The sequence below is a fragment of the Panthera pardus genome, unplaced genomic scaffold (genome assembly GCF_024362965.1).
Source record: "Panthera pardus isolate Hobbes unplaced genomic scaffold, ASM2436296v1 HiC_scaffold_24, whole genome shotgun sequence".
In the NCBI taxonomy this organism is placed as follows: Eukaryota; Metazoa; Chordata; class Mammalia; order Carnivora; family Felidae; genus Panthera; species Panthera pardus.
Window position 1 is genome coordinate 125,328,788 of NW_026526810.1, and position 12,453 is coordinate 125,341,240.

At 43.7% G+C, this 12,453-nt stretch overlaps 1 protein-coding gene across 4 annotated transcripts in view; it reads left to right on the plus strand.

Moving 5' to 3' along the window:
• The window catches only part of TDP1 (tyrosyl-DNA phosphodiesterase 1), a 90,483-nt gene that overhangs the window by 74,673 nt on the left and 3,357 nt on the right, over window positions 1–12,453 (plus strand). For all 4 annotated transcript variants that reach the window (XM_019462005.2, XM_019462010.2, XM_019462009.2 and 1 more), the window contains one exon: window positions 7,175–7,283. In XM_019462005.2, the coding sequence (XP_019317550.1) occupies window positions 7,175–7,283 (109 nt within the window). The remainder of the gene's footprint in view (window positions 1–7,174; window positions 7,284–12,453) is intronic.

Consider the following 12,453-nt stretch of genomic DNA (forward strand, 5'->3'; position numbering starts at 1 on the left):
AACATGGAAGTCAGTAGCTCCGGAAACCACTTAATTTAGCACAGTGGCTGTTGTGTGTCGTAGGTGTTCAGATATGTTCATAAGTAATACGCACCGTAGAATCACTCACCTAATTAAAGCTCATGTGCATACATACACTTAAGAGTCCCTTGCAGTACTAACAAATGCCGATGCCTATATATTTAATAGATGGTCTTAAAATTTCTGTAGCCATTAATGTCAAAATGGTTCCTGATGAGAATGCAGGTTGTTGTAAAACGAGGCCTTATGTTTCCCTCTTTAGTACTAGCAGGACCTGCCTTTTAATGTTTTCCGTTACAAGTTTGCCAAATAGACTTAATACCCAGTTCTGTAATCATTTCTCTAACTGGACATCATCCAGAATCCGGTTTCTTGAGGTCAGCCCACCTTTGTGCTTCTTAGGCAGAGCTCCATGTCCAAAACACCCACGTCTCTGAGTTATCAGCAACCGGAGTTGCCACTTTTGTCCTTGTTTAGTAGGACATTCTGATCCTTGTGTTCCAGAACACTGCCTTGAGGTTAGCATTGCAAACAGGCAAGTTTTGGGTACAGAATGAAGGGTCTCAGACACTGCTGAGGCAGTCACCTAGAAGGAACCTCAGCTCTGCACTTTCCCACAAAATAAGGACCTGTCACTCAGGAACTAGTCATTGGCTGAGTGAAGGGACATTTTCTGTGGCCTCAAAGTAGTGGATGGAGAGCCACCATTTTTCATTCATCAAAATAAAGACGCTATTTGAAATCTCTGGGCTTGATCTGAAAGCTAAGTTCTGGTAACCAAACATTGATTTGTTCACATTTTTTTTTCTGCTTTTAAATGAATGAGTTAGTAAACACATCATTTCAGGATGAACCTAACTTGCCATTAGAGCCAGGTAGTCGACAGCTTTTCCTTTGTGAACACTTTCAGGAGCTTTAGGGATTAATGTCAATTGACTGTGTACCTAGCACTCAGCTATTGTTGTTACACAGTAGGTGGTTAAAGACTGTTCTTTTGGATCTAATATTAACTTATCAAGTATATAATTTGGCAGGGGGGTTGTCCCTTTAAATGTATTTAACTATTAGACTAATTCATTTAGGTCCAAGAAAATTAGAATATAGGAAAGATCTGATAATTTCCAAGATTGGTAGCTGTATTCCAGATCTTAAGGCATCCTTGAGTACATCCAGGAGATACAAGTTTTCTGTTACGGACTTCATACATTTCGGTGTTTATTAAGCACCTACTTTGTCAGGCGCTGACTCGTCCTGGGCTTGAACCTGCCTGGCACTTTGTGACTGCAGCAAGCTGCTCCTGATCTCTGGAAATAATGTGCATGACCATCTGAGAACCCGAGATCAATATCCAAGATGGTTTCCTCCAGACAAAGGTAGCCTGAGCTTTCCTGCACTTGCCTTAGCGCTGAGGGGCACCTCGGCCCCCTCCTGAGCCCTAGATTCATTTGCCCCCAAGATGGCAGGTTCTCTTTTCTGTCATCAGAGTCAAAAATGCTTCAGTCAAATCCACAGGAACTTTGTCTTCAAGTCTGTCTTTTCTGTTCTGGTTAAACTATTTTATTGTCTTTTTGTTGCCGGAATTGGTAAATGCCACAAGTATTTGCTCTCCTAGGACTGTGGCCTGGCTGGAAGAACTAATGAAATGCACGGGAGCCACCTTCTTAGCTTCCTCCCCTCCCACACCGCTTCTGCCCACCTGCTGTCTGTTGAGGCTGGGACTAAGGGTTCCCCAAGGGGCCACAGCTGGTCAACACCGTTTCAGGTGGAGTTTTTTCCTAAGCTTTAGTGTTCTCCCACTGAGCCAGTAAAGCCCCATTCTGGCATTCTCCTCCTCCTCTCCTGTCCTTGCCCGGTTGCCACAGCCTGTCCCTTCTGCCCTAGCAAGAGTTTTGCCGCCTGCTGCTACAGGTCCTTGTCGTCTTCTCTGGACTGATTCCGTCTGTCCCCTTGCTCCCCATCTTGGCTACGGCTTCACTTCTGAAGCTCCTTGTGCCCCTGCCGGGGTCTGTGTTCCTCTGACGTTAAATCTGCGGTGTCTCCTCTTGGCCCACGAGACGACATCCAGAATCCTTTGTGTGACACCACGGCCCACTGTCACCTGGAGCAGCATGCCTCCCGGCCGCCGTTCTCTCCCCTCCTCCCCTCCCCCCCACACACCCAGGGCTCCGGGCACCCGTGAGTGCTTGTTGGCGGATGGGTGAGGTAAGCTGTGGCACTGGTGGCACACTGCCACTTACTAGTTGACTGATCCCGCGCCACTGTTTGCCTCCATTAGAAACCGAAATAATGTGGAAAGAGAGCAAAGAAGAACAGGTTGGAGAAATCCCAAGGATCAAGCAGAGGAACTCTCTAGCAGCACACGGTGTTAGAGGAGCCAGAGTGACAGTGGAGTTGGAGTTCTGCTTGCCATCTGTTAGGCTTTGGACCTGTTACTTCCATAGGCCTCCTTTTCCTCCGTATGAGGTAGGGACAGTGCAGTAACGAACTTGTAGCATCGTTTGAGAATCGAGAGCTAATTGTCCGTAACCTGTTGAAACAGTGCCTGGCAGTCAGCAGTAGCCGTGTCAGCATGTAGCCCAAGCAGTTCAGCAGAAGGTGGAAGGCAGAGGTGAATGCAGTGAATCCACATCTTGACATCATACCCATGGTGACGGGATGCTCTTCCTTTCCTCCTTCTGTACTGCACCCCACCACAGGGACGTAGCCCTTTGCTTGTCAAAACCCCACCCTTCTCGGGCCTGTTGGGTTCACTGTCCTCCATGAAGACTTTTCTAAGCTCCCACCTGGAAACACTTGCACTTGGTCACATACTGCGTTATAGGAAGGACAAGACAGCTACCTTCCTGTAACTCGCTTCCTGGTCAATTAGTCCATCTTTGAATAAGAACCTTCTAGAAGGTTCACTGTTCTTGCTCTTTTACCCAGGAAAACTTGATGCCTTGTATAGGGTTTTACTGTTTGAGGATGCTAGTTGGATGCAGCTAAAAAGTAAACGACATCTCTAGATGAAATTTGAGCGTGTTTCTTGTTCTCTGTGATTGAGCTAAGCTAAGCCTCTAAACCTAATCCGTCATGGTGATAACAGTTCTTCTCCTCCCGGAGCTGAAGGCAAAAGCCAGTAATTTCTCCAGTGTGATAGATGTCCACCCTCTCACCTGGTGTTTTATAAATATATTGTCTTAAGTGTCTTTTAAGTATCTGTGCCTGGGAGGGTGCCTTCCTCTGTTTTATAAAACGCCAAGTGATATCACTCTGATATATAAATAATGATAATTAGAAGACAGCCTCAAATTATTTGACATCCAGATTGAAGGGAAAAGTGGTACTTTTTTTTTTCCCCCCTGTAATACCCTAGAATTTGGATCAGAAATGGCATTCAGGAAAAAAACATATTGCTCCCTGTCAGACATGGATGGCTCAAAGCTTCTTCTATGTGAAGTAAGACACCACGGATGGAAGCCTGTGCCAAAACCTGTTGGGGCATCAGATCTGGGCCAGACCATAAAGATCCACAGTGCTTTGCCATGATTTGTTTGGAAATAACAGAAATAGACCAGGAGCCAAAGAAGAGGGAAGTTGTTTTATGTAAAACTCCACGTAAAGTACTTCATAGTCATTAAATTGACCTCATTTCCCAAACTCTGGCCTCTTTTCAAAAATGTCAAGAACCAGAGTTTCCAGAATTTGGTGCATCCTGATTCGGCCTGCTTTAATATAACCTCGTAAATTTTCAAGGAATTCTTTTGTCGTGGCTCCTGGTGGGGAATGTGAGACCATTTGTTTGCTTAGTTGAAGAACAGAAGACTAAGAATCAGTAAGTCGGGGTTTGATTTCTAGCCTTACGACTTAATAGATGAATGGCCTTGGGCGACTATTTAACCTCCAAATGTATTTCCTTCCCTGTAAAATAGTAATTTCATCACAAGAGCACCCTGAATATACTCCCTATACTAATTTATATCCATGTGCCAGTCACTGTTCTGAATAACTGACTTACTCTCAACATACCATTTAATAGCTGAGGAAACTCATGCCCAGAAAGGTTAAGTAATTTACCTAGAGTCACACAGCAAGTAAGTGATAATGCGGAAGAATAGATTAAGGTCCAGAACTTGTTGAAGGTAAGCTGTGAAGGGGGATGCCAGTGTGACTGTTGTGCAGATGGCCCAGCAGCCCTCTGCAGGGTGGAAGTGTGGGTGAGGGGCAGGCTGCAGTGTCCCTTTCCAAGCGTCCTTGGTCTCCCTGCCCGCTTCCTCCTCTGCCCTCGTATGTCCCTGATTTTTTATTGGGTTTTCCTTCAGTCTCTTTCAAATCCATTTCCTTCTCTTTCCACTGACCTCACTCTCCCGAACTCCCCTCGTTTGTGTCTCAGCTTTTGTTACGATGCTTGATATTTGTATCCACATTACCGTATCCACTAATCCATCTCCCGGTGGCGTGGCAGCCGCTCTCAGTCTTCTGGCTCTCACAGTTCCCAGTTGGGTCTGTTCTCATCTGTGCCCGGCTGCATTTATATTGGAACTTCACAGTTCAAAACCCTGCAACTCCTCACTGTATGTTAGAGTAAGGACCACGCTCTTTAACTGGGGTCCTGTGATGCTTTGGTTTGTAAGTGACAGATAATCAACTAAAACAGTGTAAGAAAAAAGGCAAACACGGAGAGTGAGTCCCTTGCTTCAGGCACAGCTGAATCCAGGGGTTTGGGGCCATATTATCAGAGTTAATTTTGAAATACGTGAGAGCCCCCAGCAGCTCAAGGCTCCCATCTTACCAAATGAGCTCCCCAACAGAAGGATGGTCTCCCTGCCCCAATGGCTCGGACTTGGCCCACATGCCCGATATCCTGAGTCACCGTGGCATGGGGTTGGGCCCAGTTAAATAGGTACGAGCCACAGATGTCCATACTGCTTCCCATTCAAAACATTGACGAATCTGGTTCTCTCCAGTGTTCCTCAGTCCTCTCCCTGTGCATTAGGTTATTCACTCCCCATCCCCCTCACGTGGCTGTGGTATGCTTTTCCAGCTCTGCCTTGAGTTATGCCGGTCTCCCTTGATGTTCTTTCTTGCCATCTCTTTGTTTATCAAAATTAGACCAATTTCTCAAGGCCCAGCTGTAATCTTTGCTACAAAGCCTTTCCTTATCCTACTACTGGCAAAAGGCATTTCTTCCTTTTCTGTCTAGAGTTCAGCAGGCTATCACTTACTGCCTTTCACTGTGTTAATAGTCTCCACCTTCATCATTCTGGACCTTCATCGCACTTACCTTTCCATAGGTCTTCGTGGGTACAGAGCACTTAGGCGTTGATTTTCTCTCTGCAAAAGCCTATAGAGTAAGCAAGCAAGGTACCTCTATCCTAATTTTGCAGTTCAGTGTTGCTTGAACACCAGCTGCGCACCAAGACTGGGTGTTGACATGAAAGACATTTTACCATGATGAAATCCAGATGCTTTATTCAGATTTTACAAATGAGAAAATTGAGCCCAAGTAAGTAAGTGGTCAGGTGTACCACTGACCATTGTTTTTAGCTCCTGGAACATGCAAACTCTTTGCTGCCTCTGCGACTTTTCAGAAGCTATTCCTTCTGCCTGGAATATTCTTTCCACTCTCACCTCTCCTAACCCTACTCCTCTTCCAGATCCTGATTAAAATGTCACTTTTTTAGGGAGACTTTTGTTGATCATTTCCTTCCCCCAAGTCTAAAACAAGTCTCCTTTTCTCTCCCAGTACTCCTCTATTTTTCCTCACAGTGCTCATCACAAATTGTAGTTACTTTACTTGGATAAATGCGTATGTTTGATGCCTCCCCACTGGACTGTGTACCCCACGAAGACGGGGACAGTGGCATCTTTAACTCTTAAGCACTCAGTGCCTGGCACTGATGCCTGACACAGAGGAGGCACTCAAGAAATACTGTGTCGAGGGGCCCCTGGGTGGCTCAGTCCGTTAAGCATCTGACTCTTGACTTTGGCTCAGGTCATGATCTCACAGTACATGGGACCAAGGCCTGCGTCGGGCTCTGCACTCCGCGTGGAGCCTGCTTGGGATTCTCTCTCTGTCCCCCCTCCCTCAGCCTCTCCCCTGCTCATGTGCACTCGAGTGTGCGCACTTTCTCACTTTCTCTAAATAAACACTAAAAAAAAATGTGTTGAACGAACAAATGCAAATATCAGCCGTTCTCACAGCTCAGTAAATGCCAGAGCAATGTTAGAGCTCAGGTTGCCTGAAGCCCTGGTTAGCGTAACTCCCGACTCTTACCGTGTCCTACTCTGTGCCCATGAGCAGCCTCCCCTACTAAGTTATGTGATCACCAAGACTAAGAACTATTCGAGTTCTTTGTATGGGTTCCAAAGACATTAACCCTGTTGAATATGTGGGTATTTAGATTATGGATGGTAGGTACCTGTTTGGTTGTGTGGACAGAAGGGACGAGAGACGGACAGACAGACTGCCTTGCAAGCAAGGTGCCAGGATAACCCATAAAGGAAACCAGAAGAGGATGATAATGTGTGGAGGCAAGAGGAGAATGAGTCTAACGTATTGTGCGCCTGCCCTGCTGCACAGGCCCTGTGCTGGAAGGCAGTGGTGGTTAGAAACATCAGCCTAAATACAGCACGTTAACTTGTACCCTGATAAGATCTAAAAATAATACCCTATTCTGGAGTTCTTGGAATAAACCTTCCATTTTGGTGAGTCTTGAAGAGTTTTTGTTTTCATATTCCTATCATATTATATTGGAACACTTTCGTTATACATGAAGGCAACTTTTATTCTTACACCAGAGTGAGCAGCCTGTTACTATAGCAATATTGAAAGTATTTTGAGGTATTTATATACAGTCTTCTACACACTCCTTCAAACTGTACATAGCAGTTAGTAGAAATAGGCTATAATATCCAAAATTGTTTTTCTCTCTCTTTTCTCTATTAAACTTCTGTGAACTTGGTTATAATTTAGTTTTTAAAATGTGAGCCTTTTATTTTCGGAAAGATTAATTTAGGGGAGTCGTGAATATATCTGACCTATGAAACATCAAAAATAGCTCTGAAATAATTTGAATTTTGTTGTGAGTACCATCAAGATATAATTGCTGCATGAGGTCTGTCTTTTTCAGCAAATACGGTGCAATCATAGATTCCTTCTGTGTGTCTACAGGGCCTGGACGGCTTCAGAGTAAAACAGAAATTCTTCTCAGGGAGCAAGGAGCCAACATCCTCCTTTCCTGTGCCATATGATCTTCCTCCAGAACTGTATGGAAGTAAAGGTAGGACACAGGTGAAGGGAAAGTTTCCGTGTTTTACACCAAAAGAGAAACAGTGCCGAGGAGAGAGCCGTTGGTCTCCCAGTGGGAGGTTGGCTCATGGAAAACTTTGGAAACGCAGGTTTGAGGAGGCCCCTTTGCTGCCCTGTCTGGGGCCGCAAGAGCTGTGGTTCTTGGTCCCCAGGATCCCTCTGCACTCTTATTATTAAGGACCACAAAGAGCTTTTATTTACATGGGTTTTTAGATCTCTTGATGTTTACTATATTAGAAATTAAAACCAAGAATTTTGGTTAGTTTTAAAGTAATAGTAATAGACCTAATTATATATATACACACACACATATATATATATATATAATTTCCCCTCCCCGCCCCCAAAAAAAGAAAGTGAGGAAAATGGCATTATCTACAATTTTTGCAAACCTCTTTACTAGCTGGATTAATGAAAGATAGTTAAATTCTCATAACTGCTCTGTTGTGATAGGATGTAACAAAGCATCTGTGCACTCGTGAAAAAGTGAAAATAAATAATGGCTTAATATCTTGATGAAAATAATTTTGACTTCACAGATACCTCCCATCCCCTTAAAAGGGAGATGCCCTGGCTGCCCAAGGCTGTGACTTTCTTAAAGGCAGTGACCAAGTATTTTCCGTCATAGAAGGTCATTGGAATGTTGGTTCAGGTTCGTGGTGTTTTTGGAGGCAAGCTGGCTGGCATGAATGGCATCCGGTTCTGACCCAGCCCCACAGGCTGCAGGGCCACTTTCCTCGGGCCCAGAATGTCTGTCTTTGAGGCGAGTTCACACTTACTAGACTCACATAGAGCGGATGTATAATCAGGATGTGCCTGTTAATTTAAAATGGCGAAAGGTCCTATTACAACCAGCGTATTTCTCCTGGAAGGTAGGTGCCTACGCAGAGAGCGAGACCATAGTCGACCGTTTTTGAGTGAATGCTGAATCTGAACGGGAAAATCTTTGTTCTTGATTGGAAAGTTTTAATGACCTCATGCCATTAAGATTCAAAATCTCTAATTCCCTAACAGAGTCAGCCTAGCACAGTGGGTCCCTTTCTTCCCTGGACGGTGCTCGCTGCGTTCTAGATACTGCCCCACCCTCATTCACCCTTTCTGGCTTTTTCATGGTAACCACACCAAACCTGCCCCTGCCAATGGACCTGTTTCTTAGATTGTACTGACACATCTGACCCAGTTTGTACTGTCTCCTGCTGTTAGTGTGCCGGCTGCTTCTGGCGGGTGACTTACAGCTATAAACAGTTGTGTTGATAGTAAATTTCAGAAGGCTTTTCTTTTTCCTTTTTTCTAAGCTGTGTATGTTTGAATTCTCTAAATTTGTTAAATCCTCTAAATTTGTTGTATATTCATGCATTTTCATTTTTCACTAGCAAGATTATATCGGTTTTGTCACAATTCCAGAAAATCTGTACCCCCACCCCCACCCCCTGCACAAGCAAATGAAAACTGCTAGAGAACCAGGCTGTGTTTCTGTGTTGCCAGCTGTGCAACTTACTAAGTGACCTTGGGTAGTTGTTTGCTTCCTCTAGGCCTTAGTGTCTCTATCTATAAAATGGGAAAATAAGAGTGTCTACTTCAGAGAGTTGTTGAAAAGAGTAACCAAGATGCTATCTTATCTGTCAAGCACCTAACACCGTATCTAGTGCAGAGTTAGCAGTTCATAAACGTTAGCTATTGTTGCTGTTATTTAAAATATCCAGGTCAGTTCCTGGCCCATAATGGTGGATCAGTGTTCATTTTCTCTCCTTCCCCTTGGTGAGCTGATGAAAAGAGCCTAAGGCCTGTGCAGGGCAGTCCCTGAATTGCCCAGTGTCTCAGGACATGAGCGTGAAGACCTCTCCTTCCACCTGCTGGCTTTACGCTGTGGCTTCGTCTTTTCTCCCCTGTCTGTTCTTCATGTTCCTTTTTTTTTTTTTTTTTTTTTTTTTTGCCTTAAACCTGAATTCTGAATAAGCTTAGCGGAGGTGGGGACTGACTGACTTAAGCTTGACTTCCCTTTGTCTGGCCTTGGGCTATATACTTTCCACCCCCAGCCCAGAACCTTGGGTAGAATTCCACCTCCTCCACTTAATCCTAATCTCCAAAGGACTTTGAAAGCAAGAACGAAAGAGATCAAGGAGCCTTAAAAATATCCCAGAGTTTCTTCAGTTCCAGTAGAAAAAGCATTCCCCAGGGGTGCCTGGGTAGCTGAGGCAGTTGGGCATCTGACTCTTGATTTCCACTCAGGTCATGATCTCATGGTTGGTGGAATCGAGCCTTGAGCTGAGCTCTGTGCTGACAGCTCAGAGCTTGCTTGGGATTCTCTCTGTCCTCCCTCTCTCTGCCCCTCCCCTGCTTGCATGCATGCACACACATGTGCACGCACGCTCTCTCAAACTTAAAAATTAAAAAAACAATGGAACATACAGAACTTCAGAGGCTTTGGTTATATTCTATTAAGTGATCTATCCCCCCTTTTTTTAAATACATACAGTATATGTATGCAGTTGGCCCTTGCACAGTGCAGGGGTTAGAGGCGCACCGACTCCCAGTGCAGTTGAAAATCCACAAATAACTTTTGACTCCTCCAAAACTTAACTACTAATAGCCTACTGTTGGCCAGAAGCTTTACTGATAGCATGAAAAGTCGATTAACACATACTTTGTATATGTATTATATACTGCATTCTTAGAATAAAGTAAGCTAGAGAAAAGAAAATGTGAAGGAAATCATAAGGAAGAGAAAATACACTTAGAGTACTGCATATATTTATTGAAAAAAAGTCCACGTGTAAGTGGACCCATGCAGTTCAAACCCGTGTTGTTCAAGAGTCAACTACAATATTCTTTTCTTTGAATTTCTGACATAATTTTAGATTCAGAAAAAAGTTACAAGTACAAAGAATTCCCATGTTCTCTTCACACAGGGTCCCCAAATGTCAGTGTTTTAGAGTATTTGCATATCTCCTTTCTCATGTTAACTTTTTTCTGATCCATTTAAGAGAAAATTGCAAGCAAATACTTCAATATATATTTCTTAAAAATACTCTTTTTTTTTTTTTTTTTTTTTTAACATTTATTTATTTTTGAGACAGAGACAGACAGAGCATGAACGGGGGAGGGGCAGAGAGAGAGGGAGACACAGAATCGGAAGCAGGCTCCAGGCTCCGAGCCATCAGCCCAGAGCCCGACGCGGGGCTCGAACTCACGGACCGTGAGATCGTGACCTGAGCCGAAGTCGGACGCTTAACCGACTGAGCCACCCAGGCGCCCCTTAAAAATACTCTTACATAACTACAGTACAGTTATCAAAAGGAATTAATACTGATTCAGTACTATCATCTACAGAATTTATTCGTATTTCATCAGTTGCCCCAATAATGTCCTTTATAGCAAAAGGGAAGTTCCAGGTTACGTGTCACATTTGGCCATCGTGTCTCTTTAGTCTCCATTAATTTGGAACAGTTCCAGAAGCTTTTTGTTTTATGATAGTGACACTTTGCTGAGCACAGGACAGTTATTTTATTTTATTTTTTAACATTTATTTAAAAAAAATTGTTTAATGTTTATTCATTTCTGAGAGACAGAAACAGCCTGAGCATGAGAGGGAGACACAGAATCCAAAGCAGGCTCCAGGCTCTGAGCTGTCAGCACAGAGCCTGACGTGGGGCACGAACCCACAAACCACAAGAGTAGGACCTGAACCGAAGTCAGACATTTAACAGACTGAGTCACCCAGGCACCCTTCACAGGCCAGTTATTCTATAGTCGGTGAGGGACGTTCTACATTTGGTTTGTCCACTGTTTCTTCACAAGTAGGTCCAGGTTGTGTACTCTTGCCAAGAACACCACAGAAGAAATGTGTTTTTCTTGGTGCATCATATAAGGAGCCACGTGATAATTACCTGATTACTGATGAAGTCAATATTGATCATTTGGTTAAGGTCGTATTTGCCAAGTTGTATATACCTTTTGCAGGTTTAGTATATTTCAGATTTAAGTTTTAAGTGTGTGGAACTAAGCTGATTAGCTGAGTATGTAATTGCTCATTTGAAGAGGTCATTAAAACCTTGGCACATGTGATGCACATGGTCTAGATTAAGCACATACATAGTGTATGATTATTTCTCTCAAGTGCTTTAAACCATTGGTTCCCATATAGTTTAGCCACTCCCCCTACTGCTTGATTCACTTGCAATAATTTCTTGAATTCCGAAACTTCAGTCTAGACCTATCAGAATTATTGCTAAATAGTAGAGGCAGATTCATAAACTGTTTTTGAAAGGGAAACAGCTGATTGAACTTTCTAATCCAAAGAAAATGCAAAAGAAGTCATATAAAATCGTTGATACACTTTTAAAGACCTGTTTTTGAAAGCTCTTTGGAAATGAGGACTTTTTTTTAAATCAGAGAACCAGGAAACGTTTTTAGACATGATTTTGATCATCTCTGTTAATAAAATCTATTTTTGTTTCATAGTACAAACAGAAGGCTGACACCAAACGTCTAGCTTAGCTTTTTTTTTTTTTTTTTAAATACTTATTTATTTATTTAGAGACGGGGCGGAGAGAATCCTAAGCAGGCTCCACGTTATAGGCGCGGAACCTGACGCAGGGTTTAATTCACAAACCATGAGATCATGACCTGTTCATCTCCCTGGTTTGGGCCCCTTCCCACTAGACATTGTCTTCTATACAGCTGCCATGCATATCTTCTATCACACTCCTGTTTTAAATTGTTTCATTGTGTCCCAGGAAAAAGCTTCTCATCCCAGACTCTGTGTTAAGATCACCTTTAGAACTTGGTAAAAGCGGGGCACCTGGGTGGCTCAGTCGGTTGAGCGTCCGACTTCGGCTCAGGTCATGATCTCACAGTCTGTGGGTTCGAGCCCCCCATCAGGCTCTGTGCTGACTGCTTGCTCAGAGCCTGGAACCTGCTTCAGATTCTGTGTGTCCTCTCTCTGCCCCTCCCCTGCTCACGCTTTGTCTCACTCTGTTTCTCAAAAATAAATAAATGTAAAAAAAAAAAATTAAAAAAAAAAAAAAAAAACTTGGTAAAAGCGTGTATTGCCAGGGCCCCGCCCAGACCGACTGAAACAAGGTCCCTCGAGGTGGGTTGTGGAGAAGTGCACCAGCAGTTGTCACGTCAGCCAGCTTTGA